This window comes from Clarias gariepinus, chromosome 11, assembly GCF_024256425.1.
Source record: "Clarias gariepinus isolate MV-2021 ecotype Netherlands chromosome 11, CGAR_prim_01v2, whole genome shotgun sequence".
Taxonomy (NCBI): domain Eukaryota; kingdom Metazoa; phylum Chordata; class Actinopteri; order Siluriformes; family Clariidae; genus Clarias; species Clarias gariepinus.
The window spans coordinates 6623787-6651777 of NC_071110.1; the positions used below are offsets into that span (position 1 = coordinate 6623787).

Consider the following 27991-nt stretch of genomic DNA (forward strand, 5'->3'; position numbering starts at 1 on the left):
TTCAGCAAATCAGGGAGTGTTCAAGCCGAAAAACATTTCACGTTCATTTTCTATGCACATTTCATTTTTCATGCACCTCCTGTCCCACAGAGGCCATCATCAGGTTCGGGGTTACCAAGTTCAGCGTGAGCGAACCCAGTGAGGCCGGGCAGGTGTCTGTGGTGAAGGTGCCAGTGCTGAGAGTGGGAGACACCTCCAAAGTGTCAGTGGTGCGAGTGCACACTAAAGACGGCTCTGCGACATCCGGAGAGGATTATCACCCGGTGTCAGAGGGTGAGAGAAAGCTAACACGCATGCACACATGGCTCATGGGTTATACACGGAGTCTTAATGAAATCAGTGCGAAAAGAGCATTTTAATAAGAGTTAAGTTGGAGACATTTTGAGAGGAAAAAAAAGACATCTTAGCAGTGCTTATTTTAATAATATGTCAAGTGAAATTTACGTTTTTTTACATTCATGTTGTTTACACTAGATGTGGATCTAGCAAAAGTATTTCACCTGACTGAGCCTGTGGAGCAGAGATAATAAATGTATAGGGGGAAAATTGAGACATAAATCAGGTTTCTAGATTTCTGCAGATGAGCTCAAGTGTTTTCTGTAGCAAATCTTCTTCATAGTTAATCCAATCACATGCATTTATGTAAATTATTGAGATGAAAGCAGCTAATTGGACGCGACACTACCCACAGAGATGATAGAGGAGAGGCTCTCTCACTTTTTCACCTCCCTATGGTGTGTTTTTAGTAAAGTGACGACATGACGTCTAAAAGAGAAAAAAAAAGTCGATACGAGTAAAAGAATGTTTAAATATATATGGAGAGAGACGTGTGCATTTTATAAGTAAAAATAAAGTCTCGGACGCATGGCTCATGGGTTATACAAAGATGTAGAAGTAATTATTTTCATCGTAATACTTCACCTTAAGGGTCCGGGTTCGATTTCCGCCTCGGGGTCCGTGTGCATGGAGTTTGCATGTTCTCCCTGCGCTTGGTGGGTTTCCTCTGGGTACTCCGGTTTCCTCCCACAGTCCAAAGATATGCAGCTTAGGCAAACTGGCGGTAAATTTAAAACTGGTATATTGTCCTAAATTGACAAGTTCCTTGAAGATGACAGTTAAAATTTAAATCTAAAAAAAAAACACATAAAGGAAATACAAGGAACATAAAAAGTTTTATTCCCAACACCAGCTGTATATATTTTTTTTCCCCTTGACAAGTCTGCGCAAGTGTAAGTTGATCTGGGAATAAAACCGAGCTTACGCTCAACATCACATGAGTCCTTATTACCCTTTTTGTAGATTTGTCGAGAACTCTTGTCAGGTATGCATAAAGTAAAGTAATTTTGAATTATTTAAAAGGTGATGTTGACAACACCGCGTAGCTGTAATGGATGCCGCAGCTCAGGTCCATAAAATTTCGACCGATCAGCAGTACACGAGTTCATATTAAGGTGCTTATTTTGCATGACTGATCTCCATATCACACTTCTCTTATTCCCCAGACGTGATATTCAAGCAAGGAGAAACGGAGCATGCGGTGGATGTCGAGATCCTGTACGACGGAGTGCGCGAGATGAGGGAAGCGTTCACGGTCCACCTGAAGCCAGATGAGAATATGGTGGCTGAGATTCAGGTGCTCAGTGAATATTGGACACAATTCACACACTTCATTTAGAATTAGTGTTGTTTTTTTTTAAGCCTGAAAGCACAACATGATTTCAGCATGGGCTGAGATTTTTTTCTTATTCCATATTTGAGTCGTCGATCTTCGTATGTAGGTAAGGTAAGACTTTACATTAATGGAAGCCTATTTTGCAATTTTTTTGTTAAAATTTAGAGGGGTCTCCAGTCTGTGCATGTACAAACAAAAAAAACATGGTGCCTTTGCCATTGTTGTATTGGCCTTGGCTTAAAGTAGTCAATTCCAATTGTGACCTCATATAAGAAGATCCCGCCCCCTCGGCTTATTACTCAGCTCTCGGAAGTAGCTCATTTAAACAGACACTGAAACATCATGTTTGGAAGAGAAGTGAAATGGAGTTAGATAGAGAGATTATGACACAATTTCAATTTCAGCTTGGGCACTCGTGCACACTCACAGACACACTCATAGACACACTCATAGACATGGACGCACTCGTAGACACGGATGCACTCGTAGACACAGACACACTCATAGACACACTCGTAGACCCGGACGCCCTCGTAGAAACGGGCACACTCATGGACACAGACACACTTATGGACACAGACACACTTATAAACACAGACACGCTCGTAGACACAGACACACTAATAGACACACTTATAGACACAGGCACACTCATAGACACACTCGTAGACCCGGACGCCCTCGTAGACCCGGACCCCCTCATGGACACAGACACACTCATGGACACAGACACACTCGTAGACACAGACACACTCGTAGACACGGACACACTAATAGACACACTTATAAACACAGACACACTCATAGACACAGACAAACACATGGACACACTCGTGGACACAGACATGCTCGTAGACACAGACACACTCATAGACACACTCGTAGACCCGGACGCCCTCGTAGACACGGACACACTCATGGACACAGACACACTTATGGACACAGACACACTCATAAACACAGACACGCTCGTAGACACAGACACACTAATAGACACACTTATAGACACAGACACACTCATAGACACACTCGTAGACCCGGACGCCCTCGTAGACCCGGACCCCCTCATGGACACAGACACACTCATGGACACAGACACACTCGTAGACACAGACACACTCGTAGACACGGACACACTAATAGACACACTTATAAACACAGACACACTCATAGACACAGACAAACACATGGACACACTCGTGAACACAGACATGCTCGTAGACACAGACACACTCATAGACACACTCGTAGACCCGGACGCCCTCGTAGACACGGACACACTCATGGACACAGACACACTTATGGACACAGACACACTCATAAACACAGACACGCTCGTAGACACAGACACACTAATAGACACACTTATAGACACAGACACACTCATAGACACACTCGTAGACCCGGACGCCCTCGTAGACCCGGACCCCCTCATGGACACAGACACACTCATGGACACAGACACACTCGTAGACACAGACACACTCGTAGACACGGACACACTAATAGACACACTTATAAACACAGACACACTCATAGACACAGACAAACACATGGACACACTCGTGGACACAGACATGCTCGTAGACACAGACACACTCATAGACACACTCGTAGACACAGACACACTCATAGACACAGACACACTTGTAGACCTGGACACACTCACAGACACACTCCTAGACACGGACGCACTCGCAGACATGGATACACTTGTAGACACGGACACACTCGTGAACACGGACACACTCGTGGACACAGACACACTCTTAGACACAGACAAGCTCGTAGACAAAGACACACTCATAGACACACTCGAAGACACAGACACACTCGTAGACCCGGACACACTCACAGACACACTCGTAGACACGGACGCACTCGTAGACACGGACACACTCGTAGACACAGACACCCTCAAACACAGACACACTCATGGACACAGACACACTTATGGACACAGACACACTCATAAACACAGACACGCTCGTAGACACAGACACACTAATAGACACACTTATAGACACAGACACACTCATAGACACACTCGTAGACACGGATGCACTCGTAGACACACTCATAGACACACTCGTAGACCCAGACGCCCTCGTAGACACGGACACACTCATGGACACAGACACACTTATGGACACAGACACACTCATAAACACAGACACGCTCGTAGACACAGACACACTAATAGACACACTTATAGACACAGACACACTCATAGACACACTCGTAGACCCGGACCCCCTCATGGACACAGACACACTCATGGACACAGACACACTCGTAGACACAGACACACTCGTAGACACGGACACACTAATAGACACACTTATAAACACAGACACACTCATAGACACAGACAAACACATGGACACACTCGTGGACACAGACATGCTCGTAGACACAGACACACTCATAGACACACTCGTAGACACAGACACACTCATAGACACAGACACACTCGTAGACCTGGACACACTTACAGACACACTCCTAGACACGGACGCACTCGCAGACATGGATACACTTGTAGACACGGACACACTCGTGAACACGGACACACTCGTGGACACAGACACACTCTTAGACACAGACAAGCTCGTAGACAAAGACACACTCATAGACACACCCGAAGACACAGACACACTCGTAGACCCGGACACACTCACAGACACACTCGTAGACACGGACGCACTCGTAGACACGGACACACTCGTAGACACAGACACACTCAAACACAGACACACTCATGGACACAGACACACTTATGGACACAGACACACTCATAAACACAGACACGCTCGTAGACACAGACACACTAATAGACACACTTATAGACACAGACACACTCATAGACACACTCGTAGACACGGATGCACTCGTAGACACACTCATAGACACACTCGTAGACCCGGACGCCCTCGTAGACACGGACACACTCATGGACACAGACACACTCTTAGACACAGACAAGCTCGTAGACAAAGACACACTCATAGACACACCCGAAGACACAGACACACTCGTAGACCCGGACACACTCACAGACACACTCGTAGACACGGACGCACTCGTAGACACGGACACACTCGTAGACACAGACACACTCAAACACAGACACACTCATGGACACAGACACACTTATGGACACAGACACACTCATAAACACAGACACGCTCGTAGACACAGACACACTAATAGACACACTTATAGACACAGACACACTCATAGACACACTCGTAGACACGGATGCACTCGTAGACACACTCATAGACACACTCGTAGACCCGGACGCCCTCGTAGACACGGACACACTCATGGACACAGACACACTTATGGACACAGACACACTCATAAACACAGACACGCTCGTAGACACAGACACACTAATAGACACACTTATAGACACAGACACACTCATAGACACACTCGTAGACCCGGACGCCCTCGTAGACCCGGACCCCCTCATGGACACAGACACACTCATGGACACAGACACACTCATGGACACAGACACACTCGTAGACACAGACACACTCGTAGACACGGACACACTAATAGACACACTTATAAACACAGACACACTCATAGACACAGACAAACACATGGACACACTCGTGGACACAGACATGCTCGTAGACACAGACACACTCATAGACACACTCGTAGACACAGACACACTCATAGACACAGACACACTCGTAGACCTAGACACACTCACAGACACACTCCTAGACACGGTCGCACTCGCAGACATGGATACACTTGTAGACACGGACACACTCGTGGACACAGACACACTCTTAGACACAGACAAGCTCGTAGACAAAGACACACTCATAGACACACTCGAAGACACAGACACACTCGTAGACCCGGACACACTCACAGACACACTCAGAGACACGAATGCACTTGTAGACACGGACACACTCACAGACATACTTGTACACACAGACACACTCGTAGACACAGACATATACCGACATACACAGATATACGACACACACAACCAAAATCCAAAATAATGCCTACAAACTTCAGGAAAAAAACAAATAGTATGATGTGTCTTATATTAATATGATTATGATAATATTATCATATAACATTGTATTTTATAAATACAAATGAATACAGTTAGTCTTAAAATGTTGGAAAAGTTTCTCTTTTCCTGAAGTGTGAATACATTTTTTTTTTAAATAAAAATTTGTATGTGTAAGTAAATATTTAATTATCGCACTGCTAAGGTTCACACCTTAAACGTAAGGAATAAAACATAACAGTTTATGTGTAAAGATGTTTTAACATTGCGTTCTGAAGTGTTGTAGCTTTTCTTTTTTCTTTTTTTTTTACCCAAAGCATTTTGTCAATGCTGACTTTTAAAAAACATGCTATATTTATCACTATATCCGTTCATAATTATATACAATGCTGTAATGTATGCAAAATATTAAAAACGTTACTGTTTTATTAAATGTTTAGCAATCAATTTATGTCGTGCATCTGATTTACTGATTCAAGGCCCTGTGTAAGTCTTTGGTATAGAAACTGTAATGAATATCCAGTATTTATAAAACTGCATCGCTGGAGCAGTTGTCAGAAGTAAAATAAAAACGAATGAACCTTTTGGAAATCAGAAACCCGAATTGCTGAATAACTCGTATTGTTCTTATGCAGATGACCAAAGCTATCATTTACATCGAGGAGGGAAACAGCATGGCAGATGTCACGTTCCCCTCAGTGCCTGTGGTCATATCGCTGCTGCATTACGATGACGCAGTCGGGGCCCCAGAGAGCCGACCACCCGCTGGCTACCCAGTCATCTGCGTCACGGTGTGTACCAAATCCTTCACCCCATCATCTGTGTCGCACTTTGTATTGAATTAAGTATCTGTACATTGTGTCTATCAGAGTCACAACCTCATCAGTTGCATCGCTGCATGTCAGTCTCGCTACGTCACGTGTCACGTCGGACTTGTCACAATGTCTGGCTCTCAATACAATGTAGTTTCTTTCACGAAGCATCACTCTCACTCCCTCAGTGACTTTGTCCCTGTAAAACTTTCATGTCATCTTTGTCATAGTGTGTCACTTTGACTACCTTGTCACCTGGCACAGTCTCTCTCTCTCTCTCTCTCTCTGCATCGCTCTCAACACCATGTCATCTGTGTCATTGCTTGTCACATCTATTTCCCTATTGCTGTGTCACTACAACTTTCCCTACCTTGTCATTGGTATTACAGCGTACATAAAAACCTTAAGCTTTTATTTTTATTACCTTGTCATTTGCATCACATGTCACACTTATACCCAGTAACGTCATAAATAAATGGGTGTTATCACGCTCATTGTCTTGACATTTGTGTCACTTTCACACTTTCTCCATCCCTTCTCTATCACCCTGCCATCTGTGTAATTCTCTTACTGCTTTAACTGTCGTGAGTTTATCTTGCTCACTACTGTAGGGTTTCAGCTCTGGTTCAGAGGTAAATCGAATCTTTAAGGATTCGGGTTAATTTCATCCAACTGAATTAAAATTTATAATATACACTTTATCGACTACCCGTCCAGCATTCAGTACAGTAGATTTGGTGTATCTTACCAGCTCTGCTCATCACGTTGCCACCGATGATAACAAAATCTACTATTTAGCAATTATGGCAACGTAACATAAGATCTGGGCAAATATTTAGACTTTAAAATACACAACCGACTAATCTATGATACATTAAACTACGCTACTTAAACACGCACACAAAAAGTTTAAGAGTGAAAGTTAAATGGAGTTTTCTAGTATTGTTTACTAGACCTGAGAAAGTTACAAGAGCAGTTACAAGAGCAGGGTGTAATCTTATGGTTGAGTTATGTAGCGAGCACCAGTTTCAGCACGGTATAAAGCTTTGCTTGTTTACTCGTGTTGCGTGGCAGTGCGGTCTTCCCCTTTGATTCACCTTTAGTGGTAGGGAATCACAGCGTTGCTGATTGGCTGGCGCTCTGATGCTGGGGTGACGTCTCTCGGGGAAGCCTTTTAGTGCTGCGTTGGTTGCTTGGTTACTGGCGGCGGAGCTCTGGCACTTCTTCTATGAATTCTTCGTTGCAGGACTTTGAAGTTCTGGTTTCTTGATGGTTTCGGAGAGCAGATGAGCAGTTTGCTTGCCGGTGAGATGCAGGGCGAAAGTTGACGGTGGAAGAGCGATGAAGGAGCTTGCTTCAACCTGTAAGCGACTTTCAGCCGTTGGATGACGGTCAGTCGTTGGATGACGTGACGATGTGCTCGGACCCTGGGGTTTTAACCCTTTACTGTAGGTCCGTCCCACGGATGTTTCTTGCTGTATGCCTCTTCGTTCATACATCCTGTGTCCTGGAGTCAATGAGAGTGAGACTCAGTGGTTCCCCTCCCCAACTCATGGTGAAGCCGTAAAATTGCCGACTTTGTTTAGAAGATCGGCGATTCACACCATTGTATTTGGGTGTAAAGTTTGCGACATCTGGTGTTAGTGTAGCTCCAGGCACAGCGGGGCTTCCTGTCCCATGCCTGGTTAAGCTTCCCGCGACTTTGTTTTACAGACGCTCCTTTATGTTCGCGGATGCGCTCCTTTAAGTTCACGTTGCGCGATAAGGTTATCAGGACGCCGCCAGTCGTCATACTGTATGCGTCACTGTATGGATGGAAACTGTATATTTCACTCTTACTTCCTGTCATATGTGTTACTGTATATCACTCTCACATCCTGTAATATATGTCACTGTATATCACTCTCACATCCTGTAATATACGTCACTGTATATCACTCCCGCTTCCTGTCATATGCGTCACTGTATATCACTCTCACATCCTGTAATATATGTCACTGTATATCACTCCCACTTCCTGTAATATACGTCACTGTATATCACTCCCGCTTCCTGTCATATGCGTCACTGTATATCACTCTCACATCCTGTAATATACGTCACTGTATATAACTCCCGCTTCCTGTCATATGCGTCACTGTATATCACTCTCACATCCTGTAATATAGGTTACTGTATATTACTCTTACTTCCTGTAATATACGTCACTGTATATCACTCTCACTTACTGCCATATGCGTCACTGTATATCACTCTCACTTACTGCCATATGCGTCACTGTATATCACTCTCACATCCTGTAATATACGTCACCATATATCACTCCCACTTCCCGTCATATGCGTCACTGTATATCACTCTCACATCCTGTCATATGCGTCACTGTACTGTATATCACTCTCACATCCTGTAATATACATCACTGTATATCACTCTCACATCCTGTCATATGTGTCACTGTATATCACTCTCACATTCTGTAATATATGTTACTGTATATCACTCTTACTTCCTGTAATATACGTCACTGTATATCACTCTCACTTCCTGTCATATGCGTCACTGTATATCACTCTCACATCCTGTAATATACGTCACTGTATATCACTCTTACTTTCTGTAATATACGTCACTGTATATCACTCTCACATCCTGTCATATGCGTCACTGTATATCACTCTCACATCCTGTAATATACGTCACTGTATATCACTCTTACTTTCTGTAATATACGTCACTGTATATCACTCTCACATCCTGTCATATACGTCACCATATATCACTCCCACTTCCCGTCATATGCGTCACTGTACTGTATATCACTCTCACATCCTGTCATATGCGTCACTGTACTGTATATCACTCTCACATCCTGTAATATACATTACTGTATATCACTCTCACATCCTGTCATATGTGTCACTGTATATCACTCTTACATCCTGTAATATACGTCACTGTATATCACTCTCACTTACTGCCATATGCGTCACTGTATATCACTCTCACATCCTGTAATATACGTCACTGTATATCACTCTCACATCCTGTCATATGCGTCACCATATATCACTCTCACATCCTGTAATATACGTCACTGTATATCACTCTCACATCCTGTAATATACGTCACCATATATCACTCCCACTTCCCGTCATATGCGTCACTGTATATCACTCTCACATCCTGTAATATACATTACTGTATATCACTCTCACATCCTGTAATATACGTCACTGTATATCACTCTCACATCCTGTAATATACGTCACTGTATATCACTCTCACATCCTGTATTATACGTCACTGTATATCACTCTCACATCCTGTTATATACGTCACTGTATATCACTCTCACATCCTGTCATATGTGTCACTGTATATCACTCTCACATCCTGTAATATACATCACTGTATATCACTCTCACATCCTGTCATATGTGTCACTGTATATCACTCTCACATTCTGTAATATGTGTCACTGTATATCACTCTTACTTCCTGTAATATACGTCACTGTATATCACTCTCACTTCCTGTCATATGCGTCACTGTATATCACTCTCACATCCTGTAATATACGTCACTGTATATCACTCTTACTTTCTGTAATATACGTCACTGTATATCACTCTCACATCCTGTCATATGCGTCACTGTATATCACTCTCACATCCTGTAATATACGTCACTGTATATCACTTTTACTTTCTGTAATATACGTCACTGTATATCACTCTCACATCCTGTCATATACGTCACCATATATCACTCCCACTTCCCGTCATATGCGTCACTGTACTGTATATCACTCTCACATCCTGTCATATGCGTCACTGTACTGTATATCACTCTCACATCCTGTAATATACATTACTGTATATCACTCTCACATCCTGTCATATGTGTCACTGTATATCACTCTTACATCCTGTAATATACGTCACTGTATATCACTCTCACTTACTGCCATATGCGTCACTGTATATCACTCTCACATCCTGTAATATACGTCACTGTATATCACTCTCACATCCTGTCATATGCGTCACCATATATCACTCTCACATCCTGTAATATACGTCACTGTATATCACTCTCACATCCTGTAATATACGTCACCATATATCACTCCCACTTCCCGTCATATGCGTCACTGTATATCACTCTCACATCCTGTAATATACATTACTGTATATCACTCTCACATCCTGTAATATACGTCACTGTATATCACTCTCACATCCTGTAATATACGTCACTGTATATCACTCTCACATCCTGTAATATACGTCACTGTATATCACTCTCACATCCTGTAATATACGTCACTGTATATCACTCTCACATCCTGTCATATGTGTCACTGTATATCACTCTCACATCCTGTCATATGCGTCACTGTATACAGTATCACTCTCACATCCTGTAATATGCGTCACTGTATATCACTCCCACTTCCTGTAATATACTTACTGTCATATGCGTCACTGTATATCACTCTCACATCCTGTAATATACGTCACTGTATATCACTCTCACATCCTGTCATATGCGTCACTGTATATCACTCTCACATCCTGTCATATGCGTCACTGTATATCACTCTCACATCCTGTCATATGCGTCACTGTATATCACTCTCACATCCTGTCATATGCGTCACTGTATATCACTCTCACATCCTGTCATATGCGTCACTGTATATCACTCTCACATCCTGTCATATGCGTCACTGTATATCACTCTCACATCCTGTAATATATGTCACTGTATACCACTCTTACTTCCTGTAATATATGTCACTGTATATCACTCTCACATCCTGTCATATGCGTCACTGTATATCACTCTCACATCCTGTCATATGTGTCACTGTATATCACTCTCACATCCTGTCATATGCGTCACTGTATATCACTCTCACATCCTGTAATATACGTCACTGTATACCACTCTTACTTCCTGTAATATACGTCACTGTATATCACTCTCACATCCTGTCATATGCGTCACTGTATATCACTCTCACATCCTGTCATATGCGTCACTGTATACAGTATCTCTCTCACATCCTGTCATATGCGTCACTATATATCACTCTCACATCCTGTAATATACGTCACTATATATTACTTCCACTTCCTGTCACATGTGTCACTGTATATTACCTTGACTTCTGGTCATTGGCATGGCCGCATATTACTCTCACTACCCTGTTATAAGTGTTACTATATATCACTCTCACTTCCTGTCATATGCGCCACTGGATATCACTCTCACTACACTTTCATTGGCATCACTGTGCATTACTTTCACTACTCTGTCATCTGAGTCACTGTTTATTACTCTAACCTTCCCATCTTACACAGTAAGTCATAAAAATATATAATTATTTATCTGTTATTTTGTCGCTCTCAATATTTACCTTCACCAATATCTACCTATCCACATCACTGTATACTACTCCACCAGCCTTTCGCCTGCATCACTGATCATCTTCACACTTTTCTTAATATTAGTGCAAACTAAAACTATGTAAAGTGTAGGATTGTGGGTGTTACTGGATTGATAGACAGACTGATCTTTAGAGAGGCAGCCTCTTATCTTATGCATGCCATTTTTCTATTTTATTCATCTAAATTCTAATCACATTATTATCCCCTGATTAATTCATGCCCTGTTTATTCTTCAGTTTGATTACTAAAGTGCATTTTGATGTCAAATTATAGATTGTTTTTTTTTGTTTTCATTATTCTTCCTCTTCTTTCTTTTGCTTCCTTCATCATATTTTTAATAATGGTACAGTACTTGGGATATTATACTGATGTTGTTAATATTGGATTTGTGTTGACCTGAAGCGCTGGATGCAATCCAATTTAATATAGGTTTTCCGATTCCATCTGATCCACTTATAACTGTAATTAACCGTGTTCTTTACATAGCTCGGTGAGGGTTAGTATTTACAGCTCATTATCTGCTTCCAGACAATAACGCAGCATGAACCATTCGCAGTTCATGCTGCCAAGACCATATGTTTGGCATACGGCTCTTCCGAGCTCTTTCATCCTCTGAAACTTAAGCATGTAACTTCTGCATCTTCTGAAAATATCTCCTCTTTTTTTGTGTTTCTTTCTCCAGGCTTGCAATCCCAAATACCCAGACTTCGAGCGCACCGGCTCCATCTGTGCGAGCGAGCGCATCAACAACACGCTGACTCGTTATCGCTGGCTCGTTAGCGCCCCCGCAGGACCTGACGGTGTCACCAGCCCTATGAGGGAGGTCGACTTTGATACTTTCTTCACCTCGTCCAAACGCATCACGCTGGACTCGGTGTATTTCCAGGCAGGCTCACGCATTCAGTGCGCGGCCAGGGCTGTGAACTCCAACGGAGACGAGGGACTCGAGCTTAGCAGCGCCATTGTCTCCGCCAGTGTGGAGGAGGGTGGGTGCACAACACTACACTCAAACCGGTCACACAGACTGATTAAAAAAATTTATCCTAACAGGAAATGAGGCTTTAATTAGGCTAGGGTGGTTTTTACATTCCGTATGGTCTAATCCGTGTCCGGGAATCCAGCTCAGATAAAGCCTTGCATTGGGGAATCTCACTGTTGTTACAGCACTCTGACCATCCAGTGTTCGACTTTCAAATAACAAATCGTTCTTGAATGGAAACACTGGCACGGCTCTATATGCTTTCAGGTGATTGAGTGGAAGCTGATTGTTCTGTGTTATGCCAGGTTTGTGTCAGCCTCGTGTGATAGGCGCTGTAGGAGCCGAGCCTTTCTCCGCCAAGCTGCGCTACACCGGGCCTGAAGACCCACACCACCCCAACCTCATTAAACTCACCGTCACCATGCCACACATCGACGGTAAGGAAAAACCCACTTCGTACTCGACAAAGAACAAATTCTATTTTCTATTGCAGGGATCCTGGATGTCAATTAAATCTCAGGTTAACGTTAGTTTATCATCCATTATCGTTTCCATAGTAACACCTTACACAGGGACTTCTACTGTATGGCTTCTTTTTTTGTGTTGCAAACTTTTATTAAGCATCTTTGCATGGAGTATCCAGTGTCAGCGCGGTCAAAGGTAACTTTTTCAAAACTTTAAAACATAACTTTACTTTAAAACTTACATTTTTATTATACTTGAAAACGTTTACATAACTTTAGAACATATTGGATATGACACGGTGGTGTAGAGGTTAGCACTGTGTCCAGGTACCTCCAGGGTCACGGGTTCGATTCTCACCTGTGTGCATGTGGAGTTTGCATTTTTTTTTTTTGCATCTATAGTCTGTGAATGAGAGTGCGTGTGTGTGCCCTGCAATGGATTGGCACACTTTGTGCCCGAAGTCTCCTGGGATACACTCAAGGCAAACCTGTTCTGGATAGGTGGTGAATAAATAAATAAAAAAAATTTTTTTTTTAAGTACAAAATGAAAAAATACTGATAAATGATTATGGATGGATGGATGGATGTCTTATATACTTGGTGTACAGAAGGTAAAAGCTGATAGCTTTGCAGTCTAGTGCTAAAGCTTTGTATTATTCGCCCTTTTCTATACATCACTACATGTTGATTGGTGATCTCGGATGGAATTGAATGTGTATGCTTATCAGGTTTTACAATAAAAAGCAACAATTAGAGTTTAATTTTCTAGCCGAAGTAAGTCAAGGTGACTTGCTATGATTTCTGAAATAATCCTTTAATCCTGAAGACATTCATCTCGGTACCTTCATCGGTTTATCAGCTAAGCATGGCAAAATGATTCCAAGGGATTCAGCATTTTATTATAACCCAAGTCCTGTCACCTTGCCTTACCCCTCACCCTGTGTACACATTTGAAACCATTCCATTTCTCGAAATGTTTAGTATTATTCTAATAGCAAAAAAAAAAAAAAAAAAAAACATACTGATTTAAATCTTGCACTCACTTTCCTGCATTAGCAAAATCATAAAGCTGCTCTAAAGTCTACGTTTGTGTTTGCGTGCGTGTGGAGTCGTCTGAACCCGTGGGTGTGTGTGTGTGTGTTTGTGTTCTTGGGAGGTAGAGGGGGTTTCTTCATATTTTCAAAATGTTTTTATTTTTCCCTAAGATTATTTTTATTTCCCTGCGATCTAGGTATGCTCCCTGTGGTCTCCACCCGTCCACTCTCCAACTTCGAGCTGACACTCAGTCCAGACGGCACCCGCGTTGGAAATCATCGCTGCTCGAACCTGTTGGACTTCAGCGAGGTCCGCACGCGTCACGGTTTCATCACCGCCGCCACCCGTAACCCTGAGGCCATCGGGGGCACGGCACCCTACCAGTACAGCGCCACCTTAAGGGGGGAGAGCACGCTGCGCTTCTACCGCAATCTTCACCTCGAGGCTTGCCTCTGGGAGTTTGTCAGTTATTACGACATGTCCGAGCTGCTGAGTGACTGTGGAGGGACAATCGGGACAGACGGGCAGGTAAGGGTTTCGTTTTTTTTGTTTTTTTGTTGTTGTTTTATTTTACTTTAGTCCTATCTACCCATTTGCAATGTTTCTAGACCTGATTAAAAGTATAATGTACTAAAGGCAATATTGGATTCTTGTTCACAGTCTTCTGGTTCCTTTTTTTTTTGGACGAGAAATTAGAACAGATGTTCTTTCTAAAAGGCAAATGAGGAGGGTTGAGAGAGGGGGGGTGAGGTCTGTTTTTGGGGCAGCTCGTCACAATCTTTATTAAAGGTTCAATTCACATAATAGACAACAAACAAATACTGTACATAATCCTAATGTACAAAGGGTTTATTACATTTTTATTTATGAATTGTATTAAACTGTCGTATTGTGTGTTGAATTTTTAAGTTTCAAATATAATGTATATTTATATACGCACAAGGGTGAGTCAAAAATTATCCGCACTCTGGTTATATTAATAGCTATATTCCAAGCTAGTGTCTCCCCGGTCACGGCTGTGCAGCTGTAACCGAGTTATGTCAGTTGATTTGAAAGTGCGGTGCGAGCAAAACTTACCGTGAAAAGATTGACTGGGAAGATGAGCAGCCTGCAGTGATTTGTTTCTTTTATTTGGTCTGAGGGTGCACCGAAGGGCATTAACAGAAGAGTTTGGATATCTGAAAACAAAATTTGGGCCGATACTTCAATAAATTACTGGTGACGAGACCTGGATTCATCACTACGAGCCAGAGTGTGGAAGGGAAACATCCTCAATCAACAAACAAGAAAACGTTCAAAGGTGAAAATTCATCAATGCTTACAGTTTTCTGGGATTCCCAAGCGCCAGTACTGAAACATTATCAGGAAAAAAGGTTCAACAATCAACGGTGCACGTTACAGTGAGATGATTATTGAAGAGCTGAAGCCTGGAGGACTGATATCCAAGGGCGTCGTGATCTCGCGTGGCGACGCACGTCCGCACACTTCTGCCCAGAGTGTCGACAGTGTCGTATTGAGGTGTTAAATCATCCTCCCGATAGTCCTGATCTCACTCCATCTGACTTTCACCTGGATCTATTTATTTATTTATTTATTTCCCTAGAATTTTAATTCAGCTTTGGTGAAAATGTTACAGAAACTTTATAGTATGTATATAATATATCTGTAAAATTACAATTCGTTTATTTTTTTTTTTTTTAAATAGCTGTCACATCATGCATCAGAAAACTTTATTAGGAGTCTAAGAGGAGTGGTTCTCCTTTAACAGAAGGCCTTTTGTAATGATGAGCTTCTTGTTGTTCACCCATAAGGTAATTATACAGTACATACTGTATATAATTTATTCACACACTCATTCATACCTGGGGCATACGAGTGAGTGGATTAGAAAACTTCTGCCTTGTTTTTTGGAAGAGATCATTAGAACCCACAGGAAACCCATGTTAACCCAGAACCCTGTGAGTTGGCAGTTAATACCTACTGCGCCACTATGCCACCCAATGTGAACACAGTGGTTGTAAAAATGGCAGACTGCTCGATTTTACTGCCAGTAGCGTCCGCGTCATGCTATAAGCCCCGCTGCGGCTGCAACAGGAATTCCCCCTCGCTCATAAATAGACTTTGGGGATGTTTTTCTTCCTTTCCCGCACTCCTTTGTTTTACAGCTACACGGTGGCCCCTTAAACCGCTCTCCACACTGGGTACACACATGCCTCCGCCGGCCCGTCCTTTGGGCTCACCATGGAAACGGCTCCAAATTCTTCTCCTCGCAGTTAATTAATGGAGACGAGTGTCATAAAGGGATGGCTGAGTGCAAAGGCCAGGTTGTGTTAGCACAGACCTCATGGCACCGCAGTTTCTGATAGCGCACCTCCGTCTGCTGAAGAAGTGCCACAGACTACCCTCGTGCAAATGAATAGATGTGGAGCTGCTCTGTACATCACCTGGTAATCATTTCTGCAATATGGGAGTGTGCTGTGCTGACATGATATGCAAATGAGCGCAAAAATGTTGTCTTGTGTTCTTCCTGTGATTGGCAGCACAATCAGATAGACAGTGTGTTAAGTACAATCAGTGTGTAATAAAGATTCGGCTGGATAAATCAGGGTTTCAATCATTACGGGTTCACCAGAGGAGATTCAGTGCACCGCGAATCATGTATCACGATTGCATTATGTATTAAAATAATCTTTAAATATATATATATGCTGTATAGTTTTAATAGAGAAAGACATTACTGTGCACTTCATAGTATTGCAATATCTCAGTCAGGACAAAGCCGACTGTACTGAACAGATGATCAGATCCAAAGACTTGATTTATGATTATTATTAAACTAGCCCCAGTTTTCCAAAAAAAAGAGAGAAAAATCTACATTTCCATTGTCAGATTGATAATTGAGAATAAGAACTCACTTTTTAAGGGTTGGTTTGTAATTAATAAATAATCATTCCCTATTACATTTGTCTAATGGTTCATTTTTAATAATACTTTCTAGTCAAATACAATTATCCAATATATATTTATAGGATTTTAATACCGAATAAAGGTAAATATGAAGAATGACTTGTGCTAAAACCATACAAAGACTTGGACTAACACGCCATCTAGTGGTTGAGAATTTGCCATACATATAATGGCTCTGAATAAATAAAACACAAATCATGCATCTTGCAGCAAAATACCAGCGATTCATAATCTCTCCCTGTTTCAGGTGCTGAACCTGGTGCAGTCGTACGTGACGTTGCGCGTGCCGCTGTACGTGTCGTACGTGTTCCACTCTCCGGTGGGCGCTGGAGGCTGGCAGCACTTTGACCTGCAGTCCGAGCTCAGACTTACCTTCGTCTATGACACAGCCATCCTGTGGAGAGATGGCATCGGCAGCCCGCCTGAGGCCGAGCTACAAGGTCGAGAGAAACGCTGTTCTGTGGATAAAAATATGAACTAAACTACAGAATAGGATTATGGGGGGTATTATGTTGTGTTATACGTTATGTAACGTATTGAGCTTCTTTTGTGCGGCGACTCACATATAGCCACACTGACCTCAAATTATTATTTTTTTTTATTTTATTATTATTATGTTTAGCTTTATATAAAATACAAAATTGTCTGGTTTTCAGCTTGATCAGACATGACCCGTGATCACCTGATCAGCCTCCGATATAACCGATTCTGTACCAAGCACAAGCTTCCGAGTGGAACAACAGAAATGCTTTTTTTTTATGCCGTTTATAACATTATCGGAAATGACATCCTGTGTGATAGAAGTTTGTTTAGAAATAACAATTATGACGGATGACATAACAGAGATTCATATTTTTGCTTTAGTTTCAAGTTATACCTTTAAACTCTTGTATATTAATTAATTTTGTATTGTATAAATATGGAATAATGTTATAAGGAACGGGCTGCATTCAGGTTGAATTATGTTCAATTCAATTAAGCTAAGGCATAAACTTTTTTTTTTTAGTTTAAAGGTTTAAGGTCTTAAATTGTACCAAAATTTGAAAAAAAAAAAATTACATGGACATTTATAAAACCGTGATACAGAATTGCAATAAAAGAAAATGAATCGGCACCTATAGTAGGTATGATGACAGGCATCATATCGGGTGTTTCCTCATAATTCGCACCTGTAGTAATTAATAACTTCAGAGAAACTAATAGGAATTAAGCAAAATGATGAGAATATATATACAGTAGAAAGCAAACACAGCTGCTTTGTGTAAATTTTAATATTTTTAATATATAAAGTAGAATCCTTCAGGAAATACGTAAGCATTCATTTTATACATATATATATATATATACATACATATACACATACATTTACATTTTTATACATATATATATACATACATACATATACACATACATTTATATAAAATGCATTGTATATTAATCTCGCTCTTATATCAAGACATTTGAATAAAAAAAAATTGCATCATTTTTCTTCGAAGCCATTTTAAGAAAGTGCAAGAAAACATGTTTACTCTGTGCTGCTTGTTTTTCGGTGGTGTTTTCCAGGCGCTCTCTACCCCACCAGCATGCGCATTAATGAACAAGGTCGCTTGGTGGTTAACTTCCGCACAGAAGCTCGCTTCAGGGGTCTGTTCGTGACGTCCCACCCTGGTGAGTAAGACGCCTGGAAGATCAGATTACCCAGATCTGATTATATTAAATGTGTTTCATTATATTTGCAAGGCAGTCTGGATACAGTAAAACACTATGGATGTTCAATGCAAAATAGAGAAATTTGATTGGAAAAAAAAAAAACATGTTTTATTTATTTTCTAATCTTGTTTAGGTAAAGATCATATTAGATATATTTCGTCAGTCTGCCTGAAGATGTTTAAATCCCTGCTAGCTAAGCACGATTTCCTCACACGATGAGTCTCAGGCACAAGCCTAGGTGCTACGTGCACTTCCTAATCAGATCCCAGCTGGCGGATCTCTGCAGTGCTCCTGCGCCCGAGTTAGTCTGGAATCTAATCGCAGTCTTCTCTCTTTTTCACTTGTTAGACTTTGCCTTAACTTTTTCTTTTACTCGTGTTGCATGCAAAAGACAAATACATTCAATTCAGGAAAGTGTGCAATTCAGGAAAACCCTATAATGACAAAACATCACGGATTTCCCAGCCTGGTATTGAATTGCAATCAATTATTTGCATTCATGTGAAGATGTTCATCCAGCATTGTTATACTTAGAGACGACGTACCTCATCACATAAACATGCATACATCTGAATTGCAAGTGTATCTTGGATGGGAGAAGAAACATGTCAATGTCAGTGGTACAATGGTTCATTTGCGTGTATTTACATTTAGCTGAAGAGACGATTCCAGCCTGATTTGAGGATTTAAATGACTTTAAAGCGGCCGTGTTGTTTGTGTCAGTTTTCGCTATGAGAACGAATCCGTTAAACCGTGCGGCACTAACACGATGACGCATCTGTGTCGTCTCTCTCCAGCGTCACCTTTGACCTCCATGATTATGTGCACGGATCACCCCGGGCTGACCTTTAACCTCAGTCTGGTGCGGAGCGAGCCCACCTACAACCAGCCCATGCAGCAGTGGATGTTTGTCTCCGACTTTGCAGTCAGTATTTGTCCTCCTCTCCTTCTCACACAGGCTTACAGCAGGACCAGAGGGTCCTGTATAATTAATCATTAACACCGAGCAGAACAGCGCAGATTATTTACTCAGCGTTGGGTATTTATGAAAAATAAATAGTCTGAACAATTTCGTACTTAATCGGTTATCTAAATGAACAGCAATGTGCTGTTTATATATTTTTAATTACATTTTGTAGAGGTATATCTTTTAAGCCAGTGTAGAGTTATTGATTAACAGCTGTTAATTATTTGTGATGAAGAATATAAGCTGAAGTTTTCAACTTGAGTTTGAAGTATTTACTTGGGAAAAAATCAATTGGTGCAAATGGTTGAGTCAATTTCCTGGACTTATAAAAAGAACTCCATGATTTTCCTCTTTAGTATCAGAAACACAGATTTTCAGTAACATCCCAACAACCATCTAGTCTATTAATCTGGGATCAGAGGAAAAAAAAAGGAAAAATATTTAGTAAAAATATATCTTTTTTTTTTTCTTCACAGAATATTTCGACATCAATATTACTAATTGTAACCACATTAATTTAATTGTAATAATAAATTTTAAAATAACATATCTTCTCTTCCCGCGGGCTGATCGTGATAAAACAAAGCCTATATGTCACCTCAAGCTTGACCAAATACACCTGCATGAAAACCCCATTGAAAACCCCAGTTTTTACGTGATGCGTGCACGGACAAACAGACAAAAATTCCCAAAACTATCTTGATCTCCATAAATATCTTGTACAGACACACAAACTTAAATTAACTGTACTATATATAGTTTATCTAAGATAGCACTTGATACAGCACACACTTTAAATTGCATTTTTATATATATAATGCTTTGCCATTAACTTGTGCTCACAATTTTAACCAACTGTATTGATTTGTTGTATAAATAAAATAATGTCAGGATTTTTTATTAATTGGATGAGCCTTCCTGTAAGCGAAGGGTGCCAAGCCATCCTATGATTTGACAGTTTAATTTCGTCAAGTGTGCATTGACATTTAAAGGTTAAATAATCTATATTTTTACACCTATGTACGGTATAATAAGGAAAATTATGTGGAAATGCTTAAAAATAGCTTAAACCATCGTCTCAGAACAAATGTGTTACAGTATGTGGCAAGAAAACTAAATACAGTTGAAGAAAACACCTATACGTTCAGAATGTTTGTGATTTAAATAGCCTCTCGTGAGTTATTTGGCTAAATCTAGGTAAAGAAAAACAAGTTTTTGGGGCTTTGTTTATATCAAATTGGATCAATTCTACTTTTTTGACCATCACTAGTTTCTTTTACCTATGGCTTTTTAATTACACCTAAAACGTAATGTAGACAGGTGATGTTTAGATGCGTGTTGATTTTTCTAATTGTGGTTTATATTTAAAGCATTAATTACATAAAATAAATTTGGTTTCATTTTATATTAAATGCCATGTTATTAAAATGTTCTTGCACAGGTGAGGGATTATTCCGGTACCTACACAGTGAAGCTGCTGCCCTGTACTTCCCCTCCGAGTCTGGAGTACACACTGCCTCCGGTGTGCAATCCCCGAGAGCCCATCACATTCGACCTCGACATCCGCTTCCAACAGGTCTTTACACTCACTCCCACCCACATGATCAGCACTACCACAGTTACTGTACTTATGGTTGGTGATAATAGTGTAATAATAAAGGCGTCACTCAACTATGTATCCTAGTGACAGCGCATGTGTTAGTTTAGGAGTTATCTAGGAGGTTGCTCGGTCATACCGGGCTCTCAGTTCAGGTATTTTATACCATTCATTCATTATCCTCATTTATCAGAAAATCAGCGCGGTCAATTCAATTTGGTTTATTTGTATAGCGCTTTTAACAAACATTGTCGCAAAGCAGCTTTACACAATCAAAAGAATTATTTAAGTTTGTATGGAGTGTGAAAGTGTATGAATCAATATGATCAGATAGTCCCAGATGAGCAAGCCGATGGCGACAGTGGCAAGGAGATGGTAATAGGAAGAAACCTTAAGAGGAATCGGACTCAACAGCGAACCCATCCCCATTTGGGTGATACCGGAAAGCAGGGATTGATCTGCATTCATACTGTGTGTTAGTTGGCAGCCAGTTCAGCATAACAGTTGATGTTAATTGATGTTAATACAGAGTCCAGGTAGTTATTAGAGGCTCGGGTAGACTTGTAGGAAATTCCAGTCCTGAACTATCAAACTGTCAAGTCCTCAGAGAACCAGCTGTCAACACCAGTCGAGGCCAGAACCCTGACTTTTAGGTAGAATGAAACCATCCCCAAGGGTCCAGATACTGTCACTCGGTAAACAATTGTGTGTTATATTCCAATGTGTTCTGAAAATCTAGTGTACATACTTTTTATCTACAATATCAGACAGAAGATATTAATGTATTTGTTTAATATGTATTAATGTATTTTATGTATTAATTTATCAATTGTGCAATTTTCTATATTGAGTGTCCCATTTGTTGTTTATGAAAATATATGCTTCCACTACAGTAGCCTACCAAAGTATACATTATGCATATATACAGTACATTATACATGTACATGCATTACATTTTTAACATATTTTTGTCTGAATCCAAATAAGAAATTATTAATTAGATATGGTGTGTGTGTGTTTGTGTGTATGTATACGTACTGTATAAATATATGTATAACATTGTACCAGAGGAGCCTGTACATTACTGTATATCCGTGTGTGTGTGTGTGTGTGTGTGTGTGTGTGTGTGTGTGTTTGTGTATGGGTGTAGGTGAGTGACCCTGTAGCTGCAGAATTCAGCCTGAACACACAGATGCTGCTGCTCCCTAAGAGGACTCTCTGGCTCTCTGATGGCTCCATGGGATTCGGGCAAGAGAGCGACACTGCATTCTCTGAGGGTATAAACATCTACATCATCTCACGTTTCATATCCATCACATCCACACTTATTTATAATACAAATACACAGATTGGTATGAAGCAGCCCGATCCAGGGTTTCATTTCGATTTGTTGGTGAATAAGGTGGACTGTTTCCTCATTAATGCCTAACTCCATGTGTGTAATGTTTTTCTTATTAAGCCCTTAGTGAGACCTCGTGACATAAATACATTGCTCATCCTGAATATATCATGTGATGGGTGTTAGATTGTAGCCTTCCAGATTTAGTCGCACCCTCAGTCATAACAATGCATCTGAGCACGGGATGCACTTTGTCCTAAAGGCTTCGTCACTGCACCCATGATGTCTTGCATAATACATGGGCTTGTTAAAAATTATATATTTTTTTCAATACTCTGTTCTCACAGCAGGATGTAGTAAATCAAAGACACCCTAATCGAATCTCAGTATCTACAAAATGTTGCTCGTACTTTATTTTATTTATTTTTTCCGTCTTCCTTTGGTAGGTGACATCATTTACGGCCGTGTCATGGTGGATCCTGTGCAGAACCTCGGAGACTCCTTTATCTGCAACATCGAGAAGGTGTTCCTGTGTACAGGAGCGGATGGTTACGTGCCAAAATACAACCCTGACAACTATGAGTATGGCTGTTTAGCAGATGCAGCATCCCTCCTCTACAGGTTCAAGATCATTGTAAGCATTTTCGCTCTCAGCTAATAGCGTTTAACCTGATTAAATGATGACAGCCGTTTCGTCCGCACCACAGCGCTGTTTAAGTTGTTGTTTTATAGCAGCGGCTCTGACAGGTTCTGGCTAAAATGCAAATGATATTAATTCACTATTGTGACAGTAGTGACAACGTGCTTACACAGAGTCTTGAGTCTTGTCTTTTTTTGCTTTTTAAATTTAACATTTTTGACCGGTCGTCTGTTTCCCCTTTTCTTTTACGCATGCACTTTCTATTGCAGAGGGAATTCTTTTCTTGCCTGTTACAGTACATTTAATTGAGAAAGTCAACCTACAGTATTCATCACGTTTTATTATCACAAGTTCATAATTTTAATTAATCGTTATAATATTATATGTGGAGTTTGCTCTGACCGAGTTTGTTTACTGCGTGCATACTGTAGGTGCGTGGGGGTTACAACCCCACACCATCACTCCCAATGCATTCATGCTTGCCTACTTACTGTACAAAGTCAAGAAGTATTCAGGGTTTTTCCTTAAATTTTTTTTTATTATTATTATTCTATCCATTTGATTCTAAAAACCTGTTTTTGTTAACAGGACAAAGCTCAGCCAGAGACTCAGGCTAGAACATTCGGGAGTGTTAGCTTCAATGCTCTTCTGGCTGTCGATGACCCTGAGGCTTTGTCGCTAGTGAGACAGCCAGGCTCAGATGGCTTTAGGCTGGACTCCACACCTCTGTTCCAGGTAAGTCAGTGTACTGGCAGTGCCAAGGTCCTGTGAGCTTAGCCGGGGGGAAGGGGCGAGCAAACGTTATCTACGTTACATACGGGCATGGTATAAATCAATCGCGCCTAGTGTGAAAGCAGCCTTGAGCAAAGTTTTTGGCAGTCATTTAGTGACCTTTAAAGAAGTTGTACTGCATGACTTTTGTACTTTTGTACTGAGTGTTTTAGGTAATATTAGCCAGAAAAAAATCAGTGTGTAATAATTAAATATGACCAATAACATTGGTTTTAAAAATTGGTTAGCTTTATCAGGGAGTTGTACTTAGTGTTACTTTTCCTAGTTTTACTTTTACTAGTGTCTGCCTTTCCCCTCGTTGGGCATTTGATCATTTCATCTGCAAGATCTGGCACAGGTTTTACAACAAGTGCCCTTTAGGTCGCGACCCTGCCATTTTCTAACTGTGCCTGGGACCAGTACTGCATGCAAGGGTTGGGTTGTACTGTATGGGCCGTAGGCATAAGGGTCCTCCCCAACACCTCAACAGTGGTGACCTGGTGGTGGCAGGGCTCTAAACCCAAGACCCGCCAGTCAACAACTCAACCACCTAGTCCTAGCTAGTTAGCTTTTTTATTTTTTAGCTAATTAAGCATTTCAATTTTAGATAACTGTTAACGTAATCAGTGCAAACAGTGTTCTTCAGCGTTAATGCCTTCTATGTATTTTAGGTATCCACCGGCAGGGAGTGGTACATCCACACCATATACACCGTCCGTTCCAGAGACAACGCCAACCGAGGCATTGGGAAAAGGAGCGTGGAGCGCCACCATATTACTCAACACCACTCGTCCCGTTCCAGAAGGTCCGTTAGCGGTGCTCCAACTCTGGCAAAGGAGATCGGAGTGGAGAATGAGCGCGGAACCAACATCCTACACGTGGCTCTGGAGCGCAGCAGCCAGCACAGGCCCAAAGTTAACATCCAGAGCGTGGTGGTTACCACAAAGTCCAAGCCGCACGACACAGAGGACGATAACGTGATAACGATTGTAGGAATTCTGGTCGGTCTCGTCTTGACCGTCATTCTCCTCGTGCTTGTGTGTTTGTTGTTGCGCTCGAAGAAAGACAAGGAGGTGATCAGCAAACCTCCGAAGGCCTCCAGCAGCACGGAGCCCATGATGACACCCGGCTCTGACTGTAACGACAGCTCGGAGGTGTGACCAGATTTCACGAACGCTTCTTAGAACTGTTTTGCAAGTGCTTCTTATTTAATTACCCAGACTTGAGATTTGAAGTGAGTTAGTGGGGGGGACAAAAAAAAAAGAGTTGCACAATCTTAGAGATGAGGTTAGCTGAGGTCAAGTGGCACTGTCTCGAGTCTATTGGGATGATCTTGGATCTTGGATCTTGGCACTCGGATATTGGCTCTCTTCAGCAGTTTGCTACTCCCAAGACAAATTATTCCGAGAGCACTTTTATTTCTGCTGTTTAACAATTTAAAAGGAAGACTTGAAGCCAGTTTTTATCCAAACAAGGCGCTTATTGTGTGTACTACTGCTTGAACCTTTTTTTTTTTTTTGCATTCAAAGGTGCTAGAAGCTTTCTGAGCATCTGGCTAAAGAGCTCTGGGTCTGTAAAGAGTGTTTTGCTTCATTATTTGTAAAGAATAATTAATGTTATAGTTTTCCCATGGTTTTACCATCACATTTTCTATCACATTATTTTAGCACATTATATCACTCATGTACAACTTTTATTTTTTACGGAAAAAATAATTAATTATAATTTTTTTTATTATAATTTTTTTATATAGTTTTTTTTTTTGTATAGTTTTTTTTTATTTTTATCTTCGTCCCAGGAAGTCTGCAATCGTTGCTGGTATTGATTCAATTATTGTCTTAATCATTAAGATGGATGATGTTAATTGGCTTCCTAAATGAGGGTACATCCCGAATGCTGTTCTCACTAGATTTCTAAGTAACCATTCTAGATCAATGAGAAAACTTGAAGGAATTTTTATATTTGAGGCAAAATGTTACCGTACAACAAAGTCAATACAACATTATAACTGATATGTGTGACAGAGCAGACAATGCTGACATGCTAACATGACGCATCTACTGTAAGTTAGTTTATTACATTATTTCTTTTAACAAGCGTATGAAACTAGCATGTTCTGGGCTAGCAATCTGGTCCTCTACTTGCTAAATACACTGAGCGATCTTATTTAATCGTTTGTATATTTTGCTTTTGCGAATCAATTTAATCTTTGCAGTCGTATTTTAAGTCTCAAGTGGTATAATTTGTATTTTTGAGTTCCGGGATCATGTGTGGAAATTCACTCGGATGTAGTGCAACAACTTGCTAAATAATAAAGTGTGTATTATTTAGACACAGTCCAAATTTGTTTACGTGGAGCCTTTCCACACACAGGTCACTGACGTATTTACTGTAACACTGTAACTGTAACACTGTAACACTTGTGCTGTTTTATCTTTTGTTTGTTTTGTTTGTTTGTTTGTAAACATTTTGAGGAATTCTGATGCAGGCCAACATGACACGAGGCAGCACCCTACGTGTAACCTTACGTTAATTAATTTCCATTGAAGCATGTCCCTGAACATTACATCCCATTTCTTTTTTTTTTGTCCTCATATACCACAGACATTTTCTAAATTGTGTTAATTTTTAATCATTTATATTTAAAAAGTTATAAACATGTTTGTTTGAATGCTTATCACTTACTGTATGTTTTAATAGCCATATCTATTATAGCCAGTCCCTACACCATATGACAGAGAGCATTATGGGTAATTTAAATGCTCCATCAAATGGTTCTAAGGAAGACATGTTCAGTATGTTCTACAGTAGTTTAAGGATTTCTGGCTATGTTCACATTACCAGCCACATTGTTCAAGTTTTTGGTCAGATCGAGTTTGCGTGTCATGACAGTTCACGTTCATAATTACAAGTGACTTTCATTTGAAGTGTTTATCCTCTGAAATGGCACGGTAAAACACATCACCCATGTGGGTTAAAACATGTCATATTTGTGTCTCCACTCATTCGTTTCAAACAAGGGTGCAGTTTGAGATGTTTGTTCGAGGTTTTGCTCTGGAGGACGGCAAGCAGTTAGTCCGATGTGTTTGTTGAGATTTAGAAGAAGGACGAAAGCCAGATACCTTGCTTTAGCTTTGTAGTAGCACTGTTATGATATGACATCAGCGTTCTACGCATACTGGAAAAATTTACATGAATTTCGATCTGACTTTTTTTTTCATGATGCATATCTGATCTACGTCCACATACGAAAGTGACTTAGATCGGGTCTGAAAAACATCAGCTTGATTCATTCAGGCTGGTAATTTTTGAATGTTGCCTTTGACTAATGTTAGGATTATAGTATTTCAGAAATCAGCGTCTGTAATTCTTGTTTAACACTGGACTCAGTGCCCAAATGTCTGGTACTGAACATTCAATCAAATTAGCAACTGTATATGTTACATGTCTGAAAATGTTCATTTCTATAACTATTTATTTATTATTCTGCACTGAGTGAAGAATATCTTGAATCTCGGTTAAC

General features: G+C 40.7%; 1 protein-coding gene across 1 annotated transcript in view; it reads left to right on the forward strand.

The window, feature by feature from the left end:
* frem2b (FRAS1 related extracellular matrix 2b) overlaps window positions 1-26126 on the forward strand; it is a 118027-nt gene extending 91901 nt beyond the window's left edge. The window contains exons 11-24 of the mRNA XM_053506752.1: window positions 91-273; window positions 1503-1633; window positions 6362-6517; window positions 12681-12984; window positions 13283-13414; window positions 14674-15005; window positions 17692-17884; window positions 19008-19112; window positions 19952-20079; window positions 21563-21697; window positions 22869-22995; window positions 23504-23691; window positions 24286-24432; window positions 25140-26126. Of these exons, the coding sequence (XP_053362727.1) occupies window positions 91-273; window positions 1503-1633; window positions 6362-6517; window positions 12681-12984; window positions 13283-13414; window positions 14674-15005; window positions 17692-17884; window positions 19008-19112; window positions 19952-20079; window positions 21563-21697; window positions 22869-22995; window positions 23504-23691; window positions 24286-24432; window positions 25140-25628 (2750 nt within the window). The 3' untranslated portion in view covers window positions 25629-26126. The remainder of the gene's footprint in view (window positions 1-90; window positions 274-1502; window positions 1634-6361; window positions 6518-12680; window positions 12985-13282; window positions 13415-14673; window positions 15006-17691; window positions 17885-19007; window positions 19113-19951; window positions 20080-21562; window positions 21698-22868; window positions 22996-23503; window positions 23692-24285; window positions 24433-25139) is intronic.
* The last annotated feature ends 1865 nt before the right edge of the window (window positions 26127-27991 follow it).